Source organism: Lepidothrix coronata, unplaced genomic scaffold, assembly GCF_001604755.1.
Source record: "Lepidothrix coronata isolate B3197 unplaced genomic scaffold, Lepidothrix_coronata-1.0 Scaffold3, whole genome shotgun sequence".
Lineage (NCBI taxonomy): Eukaryota > Metazoa > Chordata > Aves > Passeriformes > Pipridae > Lepidothrix > Lepidothrix coronata.
In genome coordinates, this window is record NW_016690183.1 from 1,959,937 (window position 1) to 1,981,628 (window position 21,692).

At 38.6% G+C, this 21,692-nt stretch overlaps 1 protein-coding gene across 3 annotated transcripts in view; it reads left to right on the forward strand.

The window, feature by feature from the left end:
- TPPP (tubulin polymerization promoting protein) overlaps nucleotides 1–21,692 on the forward strand; it is a 73,728-nt gene that overhangs the window by 43,882 nt on the left and 8,154 nt on the right. For all 3 annotated transcript variants that reach the window (XM_017821892.1, XM_017821888.1, XM_017821880.1), the window contains exon 4: nucleotides 10,396–10,586. In XM_017821892.1, the coding sequence (XP_017677381.1) occupies nucleotides 10,396–10,586 (191 nt within the window). The remainder of the gene's footprint in view (nucleotides 1–10,395; nucleotides 10,587–21,692) is intronic.

The following is a 21,692-nucleotide window of genomic DNA, read 5'->3' on the forward strand; positions in this document are numbered from 1 at the left end:
TCTGTCAGTGCAGGTCATGTAACTTTGACAGCTTATAATCAGACATGTAAATGAAGTCTAGGGCCTTTTAGTTATCCTCACTTCTACCCAAAGGTTACAAGAGCAAGACTGAGGTTCTGTCTTTTTCTGTACTAAAAGCTATGTGCTATAACAATATTGAATGCATTTCTACACCTCCTGTGGAACAGATACTTACTTTGGTCATTGCTCGCTCTTAAAATGAAACCAGTTGAACTTCAATGTATATTCATCAGGGTCGCTGACATAGAAATGCAGAATAATTTCAACTGCAAGAGACCTGGGTTGATGTCATTCAAACCTGCTGACAGGATGGCAAACTTCAAATCCAGATCAGGGTATTTGGGGCTCAATCCATTCACATTTGCTGTGAGAGTAGTGTGGGTGGCAGGGCAGTACAGCAGTGACAGCACTTTAAAAGCTAGGTGATGGGTGCTTAGGGTAATGGTGATGTGGGCAAGATCGAATTCTCACAAAAATGGACCTGTTAGGGAAAGAGCAGGGAAGCCAGAGTGCAGCCCACAGAGTGTGGTAAATGAGACAAAACAGGTGTTGCAGCAGAAGTGCAAAGAGGCCTAGAAATTCCACTAAAGGCTATGTGGATCTGCTTGAAGACTGTACAATGGTAGTCTGAAAAAGCTGCAGGATATATTGTCCAGCACATGGACATCCATTAGTAGAAGTCTAAAGGACTGCCATTAGCACATCAGAGTCCTTGGCTCTATAGGAAGGAGTCCTATATCCAGGTCCTGTGCTTCAGAGCTCCTGTGTCTTCCTGGAGGTCATGGCAGTGGTTGCCTCTCTTGTGGGAAATGTGCTGTGGTCAAGACCCTGAGGCTCCAGATTGACGGGAAAGATGAAGAGAAGACTGACATTGTATTTGTGGAAAACTCAACCTACACAAGGTGAGGAAGGAGTGACAGCTAGAGGAGACCAAGTGGATGGAGACTATGGAGATAGAGAAGGCTGGGAGCTTGTGACTTCTGGCAACAGTCGCAGATCTATTCCACCTACAATTCTCCAATTTCAGAATACATATAGTATTCTAGGCACTGGTGAGTATCAACAAGACCCATCAAAGTCAGCTGAGCCTGAACTTAGTGTTCACACAAAAGGGAAAAATGAGTGATAGTGCCAACCAACACTATCTCACTATGGGGACAGACAGGTTCTTTTAAGGATCCTTGGTGGAATGAGAACTGGCCACAGGTTTGTAATTATAATTAGAGCTTTATTACTATAGAAAGATTTTTTTCATTACACTTAATTTCTAGCAATTAGGATAGCTTTCATGTTATTACCTAAATTGCAGTTACCTATACTTTTCAGTCAGCTGAACACTGCAGATCAGGTCAAATTCTTAATAATCAGTGTACAATATAATCATCATAATCTGGACTCTAACTTTAAAAAGTATGTAAGAAGAACAATGACAGAGGGAGTGTCATGATTGTCTAGCCTACAGTGAGGTTCCCCCCACTCTGTTTCCTCTTCTACTGAGGTGTGAGTGTCCCCTGTAGAAGGACAAAAGCCTTAGCAGTCTGTCTGCTCTAGGATCTGCTTCAAAAACCTTTTGGATAAGCTGATCTATTTGTACCTCTCAGTCTGGGCCTTTGGTCTATACAATTTCCTCAAGTTAGTGGATTCTGAAGGGGCTGCCAGACAATCAGTATGCAAGAATTTTGGCTGCAGGTGGCAGAAGGTTGCAGGTGATAATGACTGCATGATGATATTTATCTCTTCCAGTCCATTGAGTACTGCCTACAGCAGTGCTAATGGTGCTGCTCCCATCATATATCAGGCCTTAGCATGAGCTGTGTGTTAGCCAAAATCTGAAAAGGAGTTGACTGAACAGTCATGGGAGGCATCCCTGACTACCGAGGGATCACGACTTTTGCCATCCTGAATATGAGCATCTCGTGCACTATTACACTTCCTTGTTCTGTAATGGGTGTCACCATACTCTGGCAACAGTGCTGTACCAGGTGTCAGAAGCAATGGGTACCCAGCACAGGTAGTTACTGAAGAGTCCTCTTGTGGATGATAAGGGCATGTATTTTCTCATCTCACCTGATGTCTCAGGAGTTTTATTGCTTGGTGGATGCCAGGATCTGAGATTGTTGCAGATGCACTCACAAGATTTGTTCAGCCTTCTAACACGGAGCTCTTTGTTGTGGGTACCATGAGTACTGCTCTGGAGGTAACCTGGAACATATAAAGAGAGACTACAGAAGTCAAGGGACGAGGGTGTAGAGGGGGGAACTCTGATCTTATCTTCCCCAGTCCAGGAAGGAGAATTGGACTGTATAGTATGGCTTGTGTTGGAGAGGAGGCTTTGGCTTCTGTGGCCAGAGGAATGAGGCCTACTGAGCAGAGATGGAATAACTCTACCGAAGTGTAGTATCTTTTCAAACTAGATTTACTAATCTGCTGGGAAGATTATTAGACTGGGTATGGAAGGTTACCATAATCTGAAGATAAAAGATCATAAGGGGCAGAGCAGGTATGTCTAGGTGACAATCCTGACAAAGGAGGCTCTTACCCATCTGTAAATGCAGCAGAACATGGGGCCCACCTCAAATGCCTGCACACACAAGCAAATAGCATGGGAAAAGCAGGACAAATTACTAACCTCACTGAGATTCTGCAAGTGTGGTAAAACAGCTCTCCTGGCTGGGGTGCTGCACTGGATGAATAGAGGCCCTTCAGGAAATACAGAGGGAAAATGAGGAAGAGGGACTGTGATCTATGTAAAGGTTTATCTTGATAGCATCTGGCTTTGGAACAAGTCTCATTAAAGACTGGTTATAACATTAAATTCAAGGATTCAGCAACACACCCATTGAAAAAAAGATTACTCTGTGCTATCTTCCCTATTCTGTTTTGTCTTCACTATCAGTAAGAATGTAAAACTCCTCAGAGAAGTGTTAACACATTGTTTTCAACTTTGTGGAAGGTCATGTTAATCAGACTGTAAGATCCCATGATTTGTAGTGGCTTGGAGTGTTGAAATGCTGGAGAGCTGGAGTTGAGGGCTAATCTTAGAGGGAAGGGCTAGGGTTAGGGTTGGGTTGCTTCTGTGTGTGTGTGTCTGTGCATGTGCTAAAATAAAGGAACATGAATGAAATCCCAGTTTTTCTTTGAACCTTGATCTCTCTTTTGACTTTGTGCAGATTTTTACTGCATGTGTATGTATTCCCATGAATTTAAAACCAAAATAAATATAATTTTGGTTTTGAACTCTGGTATAATCCCTTCTCCCCTCAAAAGGAAAACCTTTCCCTTTGAGATTTTTTCCCCCATTTCATAGTCAGCTTTAGGTTCTCATTTTTGCAAAGGTTATAGATGTTAGCAGCAGATCAGTAATTTGATTATGAGTGTTGGTGCTGATTCTGAAGGATCTCAGAACATGTTAATTACATAAAGAAATCTCCATGGCAACTTTTTCTAGGAAGACATGCTGTTAGATACTGAAGTTTTATGGTTGAAGGAGAAAATGCAGGAAGCCATTCAGTTTCTGTGAAGAACTGAGGAGGGGTATCTGTCAGAGTGTAGCCAGGAATACCATGGAGGTATTCCATCTGAGGATGTGTACCCTTCTGGTGAGGAATAACAAGAGCACCTCACCTCCTGCCTATCACCAGCATTTTCAACAGTGCAGACGCTCTCAGCACTGGTTATTAAAAAGACACACTGCCTCAGGCAGGAAGAGAAAGTTTCTGTACTATTTTATTTGTGCCTGATATTTGTAATTCAGGTACAGAAACCTCAGAAAACCTAACTGCAGGGTTTAGCATCAAGGCAGTAAGTTTCTGCCTAAGCTGTGGAACAGCTTTAAATCAAACCTGAATCTTTGTGAGTGGTGGCAAGCAGTGGAAAATATCCTCAGGCAAAATTGTTTTAGTGGAGCCACGAGTTCATTGTGAAAACCAATGCACTCCATGTCTGTTTTGAACGTTTGATATTCCTGGAGTCCAGTAGCTTTTCTTGCTGCTTTTACTTCCCAGTAATTGGTTCTGGAGATCCTTTTGGGAACGGTGCCATGTTCTGCGCAGAGCTGCACGGCACACAGGTATTGAGAGCTTGGTATTGAGGCTGTGCTGGCTGCTGAAAGGAGAACTGTGCAGCTGCAAGTGTGTGGTGCTGCCCTGACCTGCTTGTCCAGCCCTTTGCATTGTGCAAGGTGGATGCTCCAACTTCCTTGGCATTCACTTGGTGCTTCAAACTATGTGCTTTGTAAAAGGGATGGCAATGCACGCTGACAGCAATTGGAGAACACTACCTTAGCAGCACCGAATCGTCTTCCTTCTTCTTTGCCTCACCTTTGTTCTGGAAGGAAAAGTTCTGAAAGTGTGGGAAATCTTGTATTCTTACACTGTTAGCTTATTTTCATGATTGTAGCACTAGCTTCATAGGATGATTCTAGACTTTTGACACAAAATTTGAGTTAGAGGTTCTGTTGCGTCCATAAAATGCATGCTGACTTAATTGTATTGATCCTGTTTTTCTGCTGCAAACAAGCCAAGACAGTGCAGCAGCAGGGCTTTCAGTGAATGTGTTTTTCTTCAGCAAACTGCTATCTTCTTCCACAGTAGTGTAGACAAAACACATGGTTTTGGTTTCTGTGCTCTCATTTCCTTTTTACTGTAGTTCCTTTCGATTTCCTAAGCATTGATAGTTCGTCTCTAATACTGATTCACATTCTTGAAACTGATGAAATGGGTTGTGTAAAGTGCTCTTTGATTCATCAGTTATCTTGAGGTAGAAGGCAAAATTTGCCCAAGTTTGCAGAGTTGTCTTTCACGAGAAAGGGTCAAGGGAGGAATGTGGTACTGCTGTTAAAGTTTTCAGGGTATAAAGACTCTGCAGCTTTCATTTCCTGTCTTTGATCTGAGGGCTGTTCTAGACAGACAGAAGTTGGAACATAATTTGAATGATTTGGATAATTTGGATGAGGTGTTGGATTTTTTGTTTTGTTTATTTACCTGCAGTATGGTCAAACACTGGAAAAAAATTGCTGAGAGAGGCTGTGGAACCCTTGTCTTTGGAGGTGTTCATGACTTGACTGGAGAAGTTTCTATACAAGTTTTTTTGATTCTTACTATGAGCAGGGCTTTATACTAGATAAAGACTCATAGTAAAAGGTTCTTTCCAACCTAAATTGATTGATCAATGACTTTGTGATTTTAAGTTTCAATAATCCTTAGGGACATAGTGTCCCCCACTCTTTCTATGCTTTAGCAATGACAGTAGTGAAAAATTTTTTCTCATGTGTCTAGTGTGAAACCTGTGATGCTAGTTGGAACTTCACATCTTCCAAATCATGCCTATTATTGTTTACTTCTGAACTGTAATACTACCCCTCTGTTGAAGACAGGAATAAAATTTACCTCTCCTTTTTTTCTTCTGAGTCTGAATGAACACCCTTCTGTCATCTTTTCCATGTGTGCCGCATGCTCCAAGGCCCTTGCTGTCTTAGCATCACATTTCTGTAGACAGTGACACAAGGTGAGGGAAAATACTGAATTGCTAAGAAAAAATGCATGATTGCTTTAAATTAGCAAATCTACTGGTCCAAGTAAAATGGCTTCTTATTTTCCCCATAGCTGGTCCTGAGGCTGTGGCCTGTTATGATCTTCTCAGTGAGATTTTAGTGTGTGAGGAGTTTCAGTTAAATGAGGCGAGAGGCATACATACCTTTCCTGACTCAACTGAGATATTTTCGTGAACTTGGAGGTCATGTGACCGCATCTTTGGTTGGAAACTGACAGCGAAGGAGCAAAAGCCATTTTTAAAATATTTTTTTTTAAGATTTTGGGGAGCACAGTGGCCCAGAGCAAGATACCAGTAAAAAAAAAGTTTCATGAATAAACATGTCTTCTGTCAGTGATCTCTTCTTTTGATAGAGTCCAAGACACTGAAACTATAGCTGCTGGCTTGTGTTAATGGAAATAACAGTGAAGAGAAGAATGGTTGATCTTGGAGAACAGAGAAGTCTTGCTATTTTTGGAAAATTCCTTTGGTTGATTCACTGTATAAACTCATTTTGGAACATTTAATGATTGTATGTGATTCTGTTTTGCTAAGTAAATCTTTTCTCTTAGGAGAAAGTTTAAAAAAAAAGTTCATGTGCATCTTCTGTGATATGAAAACTTTGGTTAACTGTATGAATGAGAATGAAAATGCTGGCTTCTGTGATCTCAACAGAAAGGAAGGGAGGAGGTTGGCCTGAAGGAATTTATTGCCTTTAGAATAATGTAACTAGAGAGATTATATAACTTACTCTAGAAGGTAAACAGTTCAAGCTATTGCATTATGACAAGACAGAATCATTTGTGTGTGATTCATTGTGAAAAAGAAGAAAGAGCAGTGACCTGCTAACATGGAAACTGTCTTCATCCAGCCTTCTGTGCTCTTCACTATATTTCTTCTTACATTTCTCCTCACTTAGGAGGGATGGTCAGCTTTCCCACTCCCCTTTTTTTATTTGCCTCCCAGTACCATTGTGCAGTTAATAATGAGCAGATGGGTTGCACAGAAGAATGAGCTCACAGCTACCCTTTTAATTTTTTTGCCTTTTTCTCAACTTTCAGTTTAGTCTGCATAGTTGGTTTTGTTGTTCAGAAACAGAAAAGGGATTTTGATAAAAAGAGTTGGTTGCACATTCACTTCATAAAGGCAGTTCACTAAAAAGAAGTTATCAACTCGTAGAGGAATCTTTATGAATAAACTTCTAACCTTAGGACACTGAAAGTAATGGAACAGCTAATCCTAGAAATAATTTCCAGGCACATGAAGGACGAGAAAGTCATCAGGAGTAATCAGCATGGCTTTGCCAAGGGAAGGTCATGCTTGACCAACCTGGTAAACTTCTACAATTAAATGACTGGCCCAGTACATAAGGGGAGTGGATAGTGTCTACCTGGACTTCAGTAAGGCCTTTGATATGGTCTCTCATAAGAGTCTCACAGCCCCTCAAGCTGGTGCTGTAGTGGTTGGATGGGCTGACAGTGAGGTGGATTGAAAATTGAATGACTGGGCCCTGAGGGTAGTGATGAACAGTGCAAAGTATAATTGGCAGCTGGAAATTAGTGGTGTACCCCTGCGGACCATACTGAGTCCAGTCTCATTTAGCATTTTCATTAATCATCTGCATGTTAGGGCAGAGAGTACTCTCAGCAAGTTGGCTGATGACACAAAGCTGGGAGGAGTGGCTGATAGGTCATGCAGATGTTGCCATACAGAGGGACCCAACAGGGTGGAGAAATGGGCTGACAGGAAATCTTAGCAAGCTCAGCAAGGAGATTTTCAAAGTCTTGCACCTGGTGAGTAACAAGCCCCCACACCAGTACATGCTGAGGGCCACCCAGCTGGAAAGCAGCTTGGTAGAACAGGACCTAGGGGTCCCCGTGAACACCAATTTGAATATGAACCAGAGAGGTGGTCTTGCCACATGGAAGGCTACTGGTATCCTGGGCTGCGTTAGAAGTATTGACATGCAAACAGAGGGAGGTATTCCTTCCTCTCTGCTCAGCACTGGTGATGTCTCATCTGGAGTGCTGCGTTCAGCTCTAGGCTCCCCAGTAGAAGCCTGATGTGGAGCTACTTGAGAAAGTCCAGCAAGGGACCATAAAGATGAGGAAAGGCTAAGAGAGCTGGGAGTATCTGACCTGGAGAAGAGAAGGCTCAAGGGTGAATCTCATCCATACTTGAAAGGAGGGTGCAAAAGAAGATGGAGCCAGACTCTTTTTCAGTAGTGCCCAGTGACAGGACGAGAGGTGATGGGCACAAACTGAAACATGGGAGATTCTGTTGAAACTTCTAGAAACACTCTTTCTCTGTGAAGGTGACCAAGCACTGTCATAGATTGCCCAGGGAATTTCTTGTGTCTCCATCCTTGGATATATGCAAAAGCTGTCTGGACATGCTCATGGACAACTGTCTCTAGGTGAGGGTTGGGGGTTTGGGCCAGATGACCTTTGGAGATCTCTTCCAGCTTAAACGTTTCTATGATTCTGTAATATACAGTACCACTAGTGCTTCTGGTTGAGGAGTCCAAGATGACTATGAAGTCGTTGTGTATTCTACTCTGTATTTACAAAGGCTTTTTTGAATGAAAGCATCTTAAAAGGATGCTTATATTGCACTTGGCCTTTCTGTGTAATGTTCACACAACCTTAAAGAGAAAGTAGTATTTTCTTTTTAATGGATATGCATTCGTCATAAGAATGATGAAAACAAAGAAGAAAAATGAGAAGTGGGGTGTTCTGTGTAGCCTTGTAGTGGCATCTCATTATCTCTGATCTTTTATAGATGATAGATGTATCAGTTCAGAGAGTGAGAGCATAATGTGCAAGGAATTAAAATTGCTTGAATTTTGTATTGTTGAAAACAAAGTGAGCCTCCCATTTCATAGAAATTTTGCCAACAGCAAACCAACAGGAATTGCCATCTTTCAATTGTAATATTCCATCACATATGGGAAGGGGCACACCTGTAATTTTCCATGCAACTTAGGAAAAGGCTGCAGTTCTTACTGAGTAAAAATCAATTATGAGATAGAATATTTGCCTTGCCACTACTGCCTTAATATTCATTTCACACATTGTGGCTCCTGTGATGCAGGAAGCCTTCTGATCCATCCTGGGCTGAAAGACAACAGGATGCGGGATCACATCAGTTTTCGCTCTGGATTTGTACTCTCTCTGTGCTGGGGTTTTAGGTTTTGTTTGACTGTTTTTTGGGACAAAAAGATCGTATTTTTTAATCTGCCAAGCTGTTGCCCACTCTCAGTTTTCTTTGTTGGTCTGAAATATGTTGCTGCTTTCCTAGGAGACTAATAGGAAACATAAAGGCTTTTGTGGCATACTGCAGACTTGTTACTATCATCTTGTTGATAGCAACAAGATGTTGATACACCTTGATTTTCTGATAAGTATCTGTGTTATGGTTTTATTAGAATGCAGGTGTCTTGATATAAACAGCACATTTCTCAAGTTTACCACTGGGAATGGTATTCTGGGAATAGTTTCCTGGGAACATTGCTCCTTATTGACATAGGACATTGTTTTAATCCTTGTTTGACTGTTTCTTCTTACATGTTAATATGTATGCATTTCCTTTCATATTACGCTCACATAGGTTTTATTATGTATGTTACCAGATATGTAACTGTACAAAAATTCTCATGCATTTTTATTGTAATTTGTGTATTGAGGCACAAATTGAGGTATTACATACCTTTTGCACCATGCCTTTGAAATAAAGGAGCAGAAGCTGTAGTCTTTCTTTTTGAAATAGTAATTAAACTTAACACATATTTATTTTCCTTGTATTTAAATACTTTACAGAAAATCAGTTTTACCTAGATGTGCACATACTGTATTGTCCCATCTAGAGAGAACTCTCAGAAACTCTGGTTGACTGCCTTTTCCTTTGCCAAATTAATTCTCAGGACAGATTGCTGTTCTTAGAATTTGTAATGGTAAGTTTAATTACTATTTGAAAAATTGCCTGTAAGTGTAGAAGACCTTTTTCAGAAGAGTTATTCAAGGAGGGGGGAATTTATGTCACTCAAGGAAGCTTTGCTGCCTGGGGCAGAACATCTTCCCATTGACAGTTTGATGTTTTTTCTTCTCTTGCCTTACAGAGAGGTTAACTCCTTGAAAAGATAAAATTCTTACAGACAACATTGGAGGCCCTGCGAGGGGGGGGCAGGCAAGCCTCTAAAAAGGCCTAGAGAGGAAAAAGCAGCACATTTTTTCATGCCTGCTGTAGATAGCACCATCATGTCAGTGTTCTTGGCTTTCAGAAATAAATATTCCTAAATCCTGCTGCTGGTGTCTGGGATACCTGTGCACAATTTTCTCTCACATTGCCCTTGGATATAATTTGAATATTTGAATATTACTTTTGTCTTTCATTTAGAGTCTTCCTGGTTATAAAGTGCTACCAAGTCAATGTGAACAAGAAAACTGTATGTTTTAAGAGCTAGCTGTGTTGGTTTACTTTTTCTGTATTGATGGAGCCAGGCTTTTATGCTTCAATGTTGACATAATGGATTTTGAACATGGCTGTTTCCTATGACTTCTTCATATCTTTGGTGCTTAGAACTTTATTATTAATCAGAAGTATCTCATACTCAAAGTCTCTTCCAGAAGGTTTTGATATAATTTGTGTTATTTTCTTCTTTGCTATATGATTATTGTCATTGTATGTAATGGCAAGAAACAAATATTTTTTGTCTCCTTTTGCTGGAAATGAGTATTTACATAGTGTTTGCCATTAGCAGATATTTAAGTGTTGGTTACATGTACAAATATCTGTATTAAGAATAATTGATTTCTGATGCGTGTTTTTGTTTTGTTTCTTTAATAGAAAACCGTTTCATCTCCAACTGTATCACGCCTTACAGATACTTCAAAATTCACGGGTTCTCACAAAGAGAGATTTGATGCCAGTGGGAAAGGAAAAGGCAGAGCTGGCCGAGAAGATCTGGTGGATAACTCAGGATATGTATCTGGTTATAAGCATGCAGGCACATACGATCATAAAGTACAAGGAAACAAGTAAGGCTGAGGGTTTACAACACAGAGGGGGATAGAGTATATATTTGTAAGAATGATGTTATGAATCCCACATTTTGGTTATTGTGAATGTTGAGACTATATTGTCAAGAAGTTGTCTTCAGGAACTGGAACTGATTTCAACATCTGCTGAGCTACTAGCAGCACAATGCCACTTCATTACATTCCTCATGCATATATTGGCAAAAATAAATAAATATATAGGTACAAAAATACATCATTTTGTTGAGATTTAGACAAAAAAACCCCAACAAACAACAAAGCCGAAGTCAAGAGCAGTTATACCACACTTTGTCCATTTAAGCAAAGTATCTCAAACATTCCTAGATGTCCAGTTGCCCTGAGGATGCCAAAAAGAACCTCTTGAAAAGAGGGTCTTTCATAGCAGTCTTTCTGAAGAAAAGTTTAATTTGACTATTGTTTTGGATTTTTTTTTAAATGTCTTATATGGGATCTGGCACTTTCCTTAAAACATTCAACAATATACTATTGGGGAGTAAGTGGTTGTAGTATACTAGGTGCTATCCTGTAATTGTCATACACCACTCATGGAAAAACTGAAAAAAAGTTATTTCTAGGACAGTATAGGTTCTAAAGTATTTTATGTCAACAGAAAGAGGTGGAAAATACCAGCCCTTACTTTCCTCCTGTCTGTACTTTGTGCTTGTTACTGTGTGTAGCGTAGCATGGTTCTGACTGGCTGGATTTGGATGGAGCTATTGTACTAACCTGAGAGGTGAGGAACAAGACATTACTAAGAAAGTCTATTAAAGCTTTTTGCAGTCTCTTTTCAAGTTTGCACTGCCTCACATTGGAAATGAAGGGGGCATTAAACTAATAATGCTTTGAAATATTGGTTTTGACTAAACACTGCCAATCAGATGAATGAATTAAATGAATGTTATTGTGCACATATGTTGGCACATAGTTCCTTTAAGCTCTAATATATGTAGGGACATCTTATAGCCCCTTGGAATAAGAACAGTTACAATTAATATCTATGTAATTAGGTGCATTTTGCCCACAAAAAATATGCCACTGTAAGTGGGCTACTTTTTATGTTAGATTTGTTTTAAGCCAAGGGCTTGGATTCTTTGTTCACTTTTGCTGCCCAACTTGTGAGTAATTGTATTGCTGGGACAGCTTTCCACTGTTACCAGGAGAATCAGTCCCACAGGCTTAAGGTACAGGCAGCTGAGTGTGACCTTCCTGGGGCCCAGAATACCAAAAGAAATTAATTGGAATAAAAATAAGCTTTTTTTTAATATTGGCTGAAAAGTGGAGAAAAGGCCGCTCCAGTTTTCTGCAGAAGCTGAACAAGTACCTGATGTATTACCCTGATTCTCTACAGTTATGAAAGATACTCAGTATTCAAAACCAACTGCTTGCAGTTCTGCTTTGCTTTCTTTCAAAAATCATGCACTGATTTTCATGTTCAACTCTGAATAAAGGTTAATAGATGTATTGCTCTCCCTCTCCCCCCTTCTGTATCAGCATCCCACTCAGAGTACATACATTTAGGTGAGCAGTGTATGCTGTCATGTGCCTTGCAGGTCAACAGTTTGTATTTGGCCAATGTATGGAAAGGGAGCACTGGTTTTCAGCCCTTACTTTTTGTTCATGCTGTGTTTTGCTGACATTGCGTGGTAGCCCTTCTTGTAACTTTGCCTTCAGTAACCCTTTGAGCCCATACATCATCCTGGAATCAAAAAAACAATAGCAAACAAAAGGCAAGGACTTCCTTGTGGACTTGGAGATCTTTTTGTTTGTTTATAATTTATTTTGGCTTTTGTTTTTAAGAGGGAGGGAAGTTTGCCAAAACTCAGCACACGTTCTTGTAAATATTTAAATGGCTTTTCCCATGGACAGCTCTGGAAGATTTTTGGTGTATGTAAGGATGCTCAGGATGAGAAGCATCCAACTTTGTGAACCCTTTCCAAGAGTTACCCAGTGTTCTTGAAGAAAAATGTCCACGGAATGAAGGATTATCCATTTGTGTGTTGCACTGGTGACCTGTCACACCCCAAAGCAGAAATTAGCATACTTGATACCAACAATGGCAGAATTATTCTGGCATGGTAGTGAACTGTCTAAATGTAGAGAACCTTCTTCTATGTCACCAGAGCCTGTGCATCTGATGAAAGCTCCAGGACAGTCCTGTTTTTTTGTGAATAAAAAGGCTGAGCCTCTAACACTTGATAAAGCCTTCAGCTAAGCTACAGGTAAAACCAGTGCCCCTGTTTATCCCATTGACTTTAAGACTTGACTCAACTCAGTGGTAACTGAAAAGATCTGGACCCAACCTGAATAAAGGGTGAAGTCCAGCCTTCTGCAGAGCCCTGTCAGCACACTGTTGGTCTGGCTGTTTGTTGCTAGCTAGCTGCCTTTTCTGGCACATCAGGTGACACTGAACCTGAGGGGCACAAGGGACAGGCTTTCTCAGGTACCCAAGTACAGAGTGTCAATAATGCCATAATGTTGCCACGTAGAAAGAGTGATTGTTTAGGAAAGTTTTAAGGTATAATTAGGTTTAAGTTGTTAGTTCAAAGTGAGTGAGACCAGGACATTCATAAGATAGAAGGCATGCAAAGGAATTGAGAGTGCAGACAGATAGATCCAAGCTGACACTGTCTAGAAATTGAGCTACTCTGTTCACTTAAAAGAGGCTGATGGAACGTGCTGGGGTTCTGCCAGAGTTTACTTTGCGCTGCTTGTGCATTATAAAATCCCTGCCATGAACCAAAGCACTTTGTAAGGACGTGAGGCAAACTTTGAAATTCTTTCAATGGAATGGTAAGCTTGGGATCAGGACCCGAGAAGATGGTTCAGATAGCAGTATTTTATTTTCAGGAACACACTTCTTTGTTTCTTGTTCGTTTCTACAGTCTGATAGTTTTAAACCTCAAAGTGGTACATGAAAAGAAGTCATTCTGATATGACAGTTAGAAAGAAAAGTTGTGTTTGGAAAGATAGTACTTTGTAAAGATTTTTCTCTTTTACTAGGTGTGAAAGATAATGGCTATGGTTTTAGGGGTTCAGCCACCTACTTAGACTCTTACTTTTCCACTAAGATCTGTCAGAAATTAGAAGTCTAAATACTAGCTTGATTATTAGCTCTTAAGTTCCAGGCCTGCTTGGGAATGAGGCAAAGTACATTTTCTTATTCGTCTGCTATTCTCTCAAGTCTCAGAACAGTAAGTACAGCTGGTACCTCAAAGTTATGGGAAGGGACAGCTGGGAAGGTGCAGGAGGTGCCCCATTTTCAGCCCTTGAATTGTTCTAGAGCATATTGTCTTCCTGTGCACCATGCTGCAGACTATAACTAATGTCTGAAGTAAGGACATGGGTACCTAATAAGGTTTACTCTCATCTCTTTTTTTGGGGCATCTCAACTCATTCTATCTAAATTTCCAGCCTGATTTTCAGCAGCTTACACTATGCAGCACTGTCCTATGCGACAACTTCTATAAAACCCTATTCCTAATTATCTTTGTTTTCATTACTGCAGAACATGCTATCAAAAGAAACGTGATCAGAAAGTTTGGGTACCTTTTAGAAATAACTGCCTTAAAGAACAAACTCGAACTTTATTTAAATACTATGGCAGTACACAATCTTACCTGTATGTCCACTGAGACTTTACCTGACCATCAAAACCTTTGCAAGATTGAGGACAAGAAATAAAAACCCTTATTGAGGCAAATGAATAGTCCTTACAAATAATTTTCTAAAAATAACCTATTTTTAAAATTAAATATGCAGAAGTCAAAAGGAGTTTTCTTATTAGTGCTTGCTTACTAATTCCCTCTAGTCACTCCATGAGCTTCAGTTGAGACTTTTGCAACCATCAGTGTGGAAATACCAAAAATAAAAATTATTGCCCTGCTCTTTGTGGTTATCAAAGTTATCACAATAGTGTTACAAAGAAGCAAACATTAAAAAACTTAATTTCTTTCAACAGTCCTATGTGAACACCTGTCATTAATTATAATTAAATATTTGGAATCCCAAGGGAAATGTTGAATATTGGACAGTGACTAAAATCTAGCCCCATTTTCTTTTTTAGCCTACAATATTTCTATCTACTTTTCATTTAGGAAAGGGAAAGCACAATTTCAAAACTACTCACATATCACAGCTTGTGTTTTTTATCAGCATAGAGATGGTCCTTCAAAGATATTTTGTATTGAAGTATGTATTTTACTGACTTTACCTAAATTAAAAATTCCTCTGACAGTTTTTTTATCATTATACAAAGCTTTATTCACAAATTAGCATTTCAGTCATCCATATTTCCCCTCTATTGGCTCAATTAATATTTTTCATGGTAGCTGGAATTAGGCAGAACAAAAAGGCAAATGACTACTGTGGATTTGACTTGCAAGTGGTAGGTATCCCAGCCATCTGTAACCATTTGTAGAGAAAATCCTCATGTATCTTCCTCTAAAACCAAAACTTTAAAGTTGTAATTGATAGGTTTTTTTCCTTAAGGCTTTTCATAGTTATAAAATTAATTTTAATTCTTTGTGCCTGCATGTATGGTATTCAAAGCATAACATAACCCTGCCTTCAGTGATGCATGTATTCTGGGGGCATGTGCCTGACATCTGTGAATAAGAATTCTCTGTTTGCACTGGCCAAAAGCAAACCTTTTACCTTCATAATAGAGCAAGTGTAACGTGTTGCACTAGTACGTGTCCTCTTAACTGACTGTTAGCCTTGTGTGTGTGCCAAAATGACTACACCTTTGTGTACGTTGTTTGTGGTGTGAATATCATGTTCTTGGCTCATCAATTAGTTGGTAATAAGTAATGTAATGCACAAGACTTAGGTAGGTTTGTGTGTGTGTACACATACTCTTTGGATCCAGCTAAGTAGTTAAACCGTATAAATATTGATGCAAACCTTAAATCTTGTTAGGGCCAAGCTCTAGTCCTGCAGCCAATACTGTTCAGCTTGGTCAGTTGGGGACATTACCATTCTCCCTTCATAGCATGAAGTTAAAGATCTAAGGAGACTTTTATGGTTTTACTTGACTACCCTGTTCCTGTTTCTGAGGGCAATCACTCTTCAGCAATTCTGACATAGACTTGGTGTGACAAGAGGGGTTTCTCCATAGTGAGGTAGTAGGAGAGAGAAGGTGAAAGCAAGCTTTCCTCTGAGTGTTCTCAAGAAACCATTTAAAATTATGCTCAGCATGGATGCTATATTTTTCTTTGCCCAAACTTTGTGAAACAAGTAGACACTACATATACACAGTAGTTCATCTGTTAGTAGGTATAAAGTCATTGTATAATGAGACAGGAACAGGAAACAGGAGTGGCATACAATGTCAATGGACTCAAGTCTTTTTTTTTATAAAGATAAAATTAAATACCTAAAGCATAATGACAGCTCTCAAACTTGTGTGAAATTCTCAGTCTGGAGTACCTGAACTCGAAACATGTACTTCCTGTATTTGGAGTGTTGGCCCATAAAATAGCATGTAGATATTCAGTTGCTCATTTTGTGCACCCTTAAGTGCCCATTTGGCTTACCTAATATAAACTGGAAATGATGGTCAGGGTTGTTTTTTTTTAAATCTTCAGAATCCTAAAACTAGTGAGAGACCCATAGTTGCATTCATGCTTGCTCATTAAACTCAAAAACAATGCTTTGAATGATGTCCCAGCTAAGAATGGTGCTTCTGGAAGCAAAAGAATATTGCAGATAGAACCTCCATGTTTTAATTGTCCAAGTAATTTGTTTTTGCAGGGAGAAATAACTGTAATATATGTGGTATTTTTTCATGTTTTTCAGTATATTAACCTTGCCTATATTGCTTCAAATTCCCTATGAAAAAAGTGGATTTCAAAACAAGTTTAAGATATAACTCTTTGCTTTGTTGTCAGAAAACATTTGAATTGGCTTGTTTCATTCTAACTAATTGATCATCTACTCAAGACAGACTTTGGCAAGGGCAATCCTGATAAAAGATAAAAGAGGAAAATCCAGCCTATTTGCTGGATAATTTTGACAGACATTTGCAATGTTGATAATCTGAAATGATTTTTTAAAAAATAAGTTCTGTTTTGTTTTCATGCACATGCACACAGACACTACTTTGGGACATGTTATATACATAAGGGCAAAAGTACAGAAGAGGCTTTTTTTTTTTAAATACCTTACATTTGGCAATTGACATTGAAATGCCCAGCTGACTAGCCTGATTTGGAAAAATGTTAAGCACTACCCTATTCCATTGCAGCTAAGCAGCCAATGAATTAATTTTCAAATGTAGTTATACAGCATCTCTCTTTTGTGAGTTACTGTAAAGTTTATGGCATTGTATAAAGTGAGTTTTGATGTAAACATTTGTAAAGGTCTTAAAGATAGGTCTTGTAACTTGCCCTTACCTTCCGTTATCTTTATGCTTGATTTTTCTATTACTTTGCACATTTTCAGAAAAATATTAGAAACATGAATAAAGTTACATTCAAATTAATTACAAATTTGTCCCTAAAAACACATTAGGTTAATCCATTTTTGCATTTTGATCAGCATCTATATTATGGATGAACAACAAAATAATAAAAAAGATGGCAATCTGTATCCCCACAGAGATGAATTATTTTAAGTTCCAGTTTACGTCAGATGAGTTTCTGTATGCTTGCATTTACTCAAATGCTATTTTTAAACAAAGTAATTAAATAATGTGAAATAATGCAGCCTGGGCTCTGTTACAATAGGGTTATATTAATACTATTGAAATGCTGCGTATATCTGTAATATTCATGCTAAATAGGTACTAGCTTTTTACAAAGGCTTTGTGTAAAGTCAGTTAACCTACAAACTGATGTCCTGTATAAAATCGTGTTGGCAAATTACTTTTGTTAGCACTGTAGTGGTGTATGAAAAGGCAAGATCATAGACAATAACAAGTTATAGGGTGCAAAATGTGTTTGTTTTTATCTTTGTGCAGAATATATCAGCTTTGGCAAACTATTGCAGCAGGGAAAATTTTTTGTATAATGCTTATAATACAAAGAAATTTGTCTTTACATTCTGTAAAGTAGAGAAATGGTCAATGTTGGATAAGTATATTGAAGTTTATTCTTAGCAAGGTTTTATGTTTCACAGATTTAAATATTAGAGGAGAAATATATATTTATACAGAAGTATAATTTTTGAATGTTTGAGGTTGGTTTTCTTCAGTCATGAACCATTTATTTATCCACACTGAGCTTTATTCCTTTGCTAACTTGTTTAGCTGTCCATGATGTTCCAACATCCATTTATAATTTGGTTTAGATGTTTTGATTCTTGATTTGCACAAATCTGAATGTGCATGCTGTCAGGACCTGATCGTAAAATGTAGAGGCAAAACTATTTGTTTTTGATTACCTAGAGCACTAATTAAAATTTAAGTGTTAAGCAGTTGGGATATGGAGATAGGTCTTGACATGGTCTTCCTTGGAGCACTGTTCAGTATGATAAAAACCTTCAGTGATGCTTACTAGTTTTTGTTCTTATTTTCATTTGTCTTTCATCAACCAGGAAGCTGCTGTGTGCTAATAATTACCTGCAATTTTTATAATTGCAGGCATTGCAAACATTAACATTCAGCTGTACTAGCCTACTGTGTTCACTGTGAAATTTTCAACACGGTAAAAATTTTACATGATCATTTAACCTTACAAGTTTACTTTTTTTCTCACTAATTTTACACTGAACCTTCTTTTCATTATTGCGAATGATCAACTTGAGCATAGCATTTCTTAATCTTAACTATAGTAGATAAACATGTCCTAAGCAAAGATTTTTAACCACTTGATGAAAGGGGCAGGCACCATCCAGTGCAAAATACACTGGGCAAAATCTTATCCCCACTGCAGTCAGTGCCAAATTTCTAACTGGCATTAGCAAAAATGGAACCACTATTACTAAGAGGTTAATATACTTAGTAACCATGACGAGTGGTTATGGGGGAGCACAACAGTGATTCTCTATTTCCATGTCTTTTTTTCTATTAATTTAAAACTACTACTTTTCAATCTTTAAAATAAGTAAAAGAAACTTGAAGGGGGGGTCATATGCTACTAGTTTGTACTAGGTTTTTTCAGGAAAAGGAAACAAATTTATATATATATATATATATATATATATGCAATATATTTTTACACTGTTTATTAATGCTAGAAAGTATTAAATGTATCACTTTATCTGTGTGAATGTTAAAGTAATGACAATGTTATGGATGTTTTAAACCTTTTGAAGTTGTCTTGTTAAATTTAAACCCACATTAACAATGGAAAAGCTACTTTGTCTGCAAAGTTACTGTTGATGTTTTAGGGAAAAAGTTCAAGTACAGCAGTTGTTTTGATTAGCACTGTAAAAGCTTGGCTTGAAAAATTGTAGTGAAATCTATATTTTAAACACCATTTTTTAAAGCATAGCTTCTCATAAAGTACGTTACTGCTGTTGACTGACTGTATAAAATTGTATCTTTAGTTGGTAAAGTGATCAATAAACGTGTTACTATGTCAGTTCTGGGATTTATTGAAGTAAATGGTATTTGCTGATAAACTTTGTTAACAGCTGTTATTTTACAGTTCAGATGTTAATTGCTACTGCATATATAAATTACATCAAACTACTCTCTGAACAGGTTCTGAGCAGAATCTATTTCTTCTTTACCATTTATTTTCCTGGTTTTAATAATGACTAAAGGTGAGCATTGATATTTTGAGAACTCTAATGTGATGCTTGAATAGCCATGATGATGGTGATCCACCAAATGAGACCTGTCAGGGATGAAACAATTTATTCCTAACCAGCTATGTAAGATAGACTGATCCTCAGTCCAAAAGCCTGAGTTACTTCTCTCACCTCCTCTAAGTGGTGTTGAACTTGTAAGGAAAGTAATTTGCTACATAGAACATTGTTTTAATAATGTTACATCCAAAAGCAAATATGGACCTTTTCTTTATAAATAACAATATTATTCAGCTTTTCATTAGCAATAATACCATGATTTTTTCAAGAAACAGAAGACAGAAGTATTTAATTAAACTCAGAACATCATAATAATGTAATTAATAATGTCATAATAGAAATAAACAGGCACAGTGCTTCTCAAGAAATATAGCAGTCAGTTGTTAATTGCCAAATTGAGCAAGGAAACATAACTAAACAGCTTACAGCTACACTTTTGCAGTCGTTCTCAAACTGGAAATGGCGTTCTCTGTGCTCACACACTAGACAACTTTCTTTAGAAATGCCTTTTCAGTGAAATCTAATACAACTGTATCCTGAGATAGCTTTTCTTCCTGCACAGAAAACATTTACCATCCCCTCCTGTACTCCTTTTAACTGTGAGCATGTATGGTTACAGAAACAGTTAAGAAACATAGTGAAGCAGAACCTTTAGGGGTTATTAAAGGAAAAATCAATATTTTTCTTTACAGTTGAAGAAGTTTTTAAAAAAGGGGGAGATAGTACTCATATGCCCTATGAGAATATGACACTAAGATCTGTATTTTCAAGAGTTAAGGATTTTTTATTTTTTTCCCGTGGAGTCTTTAGAAATGCCCACTCACTCCAACACACCACTTACGCATGACAACTTTAAAATGAAAATTAAAAAAACATCTAGGATGTGTTCTCTTTACTTCAGGAATACAATTATTTGGGCTAGCTTTCTCTATGTGGAGCTACTATTGCAGTAACTATGCGCTCCTTCTCTCGTGTCCGTATGCCAAATGCAGGCTGAACTCTTCTGGTTCTGTTGGCTGTTCTACCAGAGCTGGGACTACATGGAGGAAGGTGTGGAGGGAAAAAAAGGCCACCTCTGTCAAATTGAAATCTTCGGGAGACTTATAAAACCTGGTCTTCCAGTTAGCCTTTTTTCATTTCCTCAGCTTTCTTTACTCACTGCACTGATTTATTAATAATGTAAACTAACCCGGGCACATTGAAAGGTCGCTTACTTGTTGATACGTATTCATTAGATTCCCCTCTCAGTTGTCTCTTCTCCACAACAGTATTTCATATATATGGAAGGGATCAAATGCAGGGATGTAGGTGGTCTGAGGAGGAACAAGCACAGGAAAATAGAAGGATAAGGGGCTGGTCCCTGATCTGTGCAGTTACAGGTGATGCCCTGGACCTCATAAGTGGCAGCTGCCTTGTCATATTAAATTTCGTTTCTAACTATTTTTTGGGTGAGGGGATTCTTTATTCTGTGCACACATGTTCATATGGAGGTCTAATTGCCAGGTCAACTGCAGTCGACCGTGGGTCACAATAGCCAGTGTTACCTGTGGTGCCAGCAACTAAGGGCAGCTGAGGCTTTATGTGCCAGCAACTAGAACGAAGATTATGAGTGATAGAAACCCATGTGGTTGTGGTGCCAGCTGCTGGGTCAAGTGAAGGGCTGGATTACTACCATTTGACTGCCAGCAAATATCAAACAGAACCTGGACAGAAAGAGGGTGAAGGGGCTTTAGCATCAGTTACCAAAGCAGTCATAAGACTGGGCCAGATATGTGTATGTCTCAGAGACAATTGGAAGAACATACTGAAGGGACCAGGCAGTCCAGAACGACTACTGAGGAGGCCACAAGTCTGAAGGTGTGTCTCTACACAGGATGCAATTGGAGATGATAGAATCCATGTGCTAGTTACTCATCTGGCTGCATATCTAATCCCAGTTACTCAAGGTGGGAGGGGAATGATGACATGGGACTGTACCAGCCAATGGTACAGCTGTGATCCTTATAGACTTATGTGTCCAGGTGCCAGAGCAGGGGAAAACAGGGATCCAGGCACTAGCTGTTGGATAGACTTGTCTGGAGGGAATCACACTGAATATATACGTTTCCTACCATCAACCCTTCATTCTAGTCACCCATAGACAGGCTGTTGGAACTGATTTTGATTTTGCTGGTGGTGCTGGCTTTGTTTTTTTAACTGTGGAGGGTTTCTGGCTGTATCCATCAACAATACTGTTGTGAAAACAGCTTTGCCTTCCTTGCAACATTACTAACATCTGTTGTTGCCTGTAGTGTTATGAAAAAGTTGATTTGTTGTGTTTCTCAGCTGAAAATA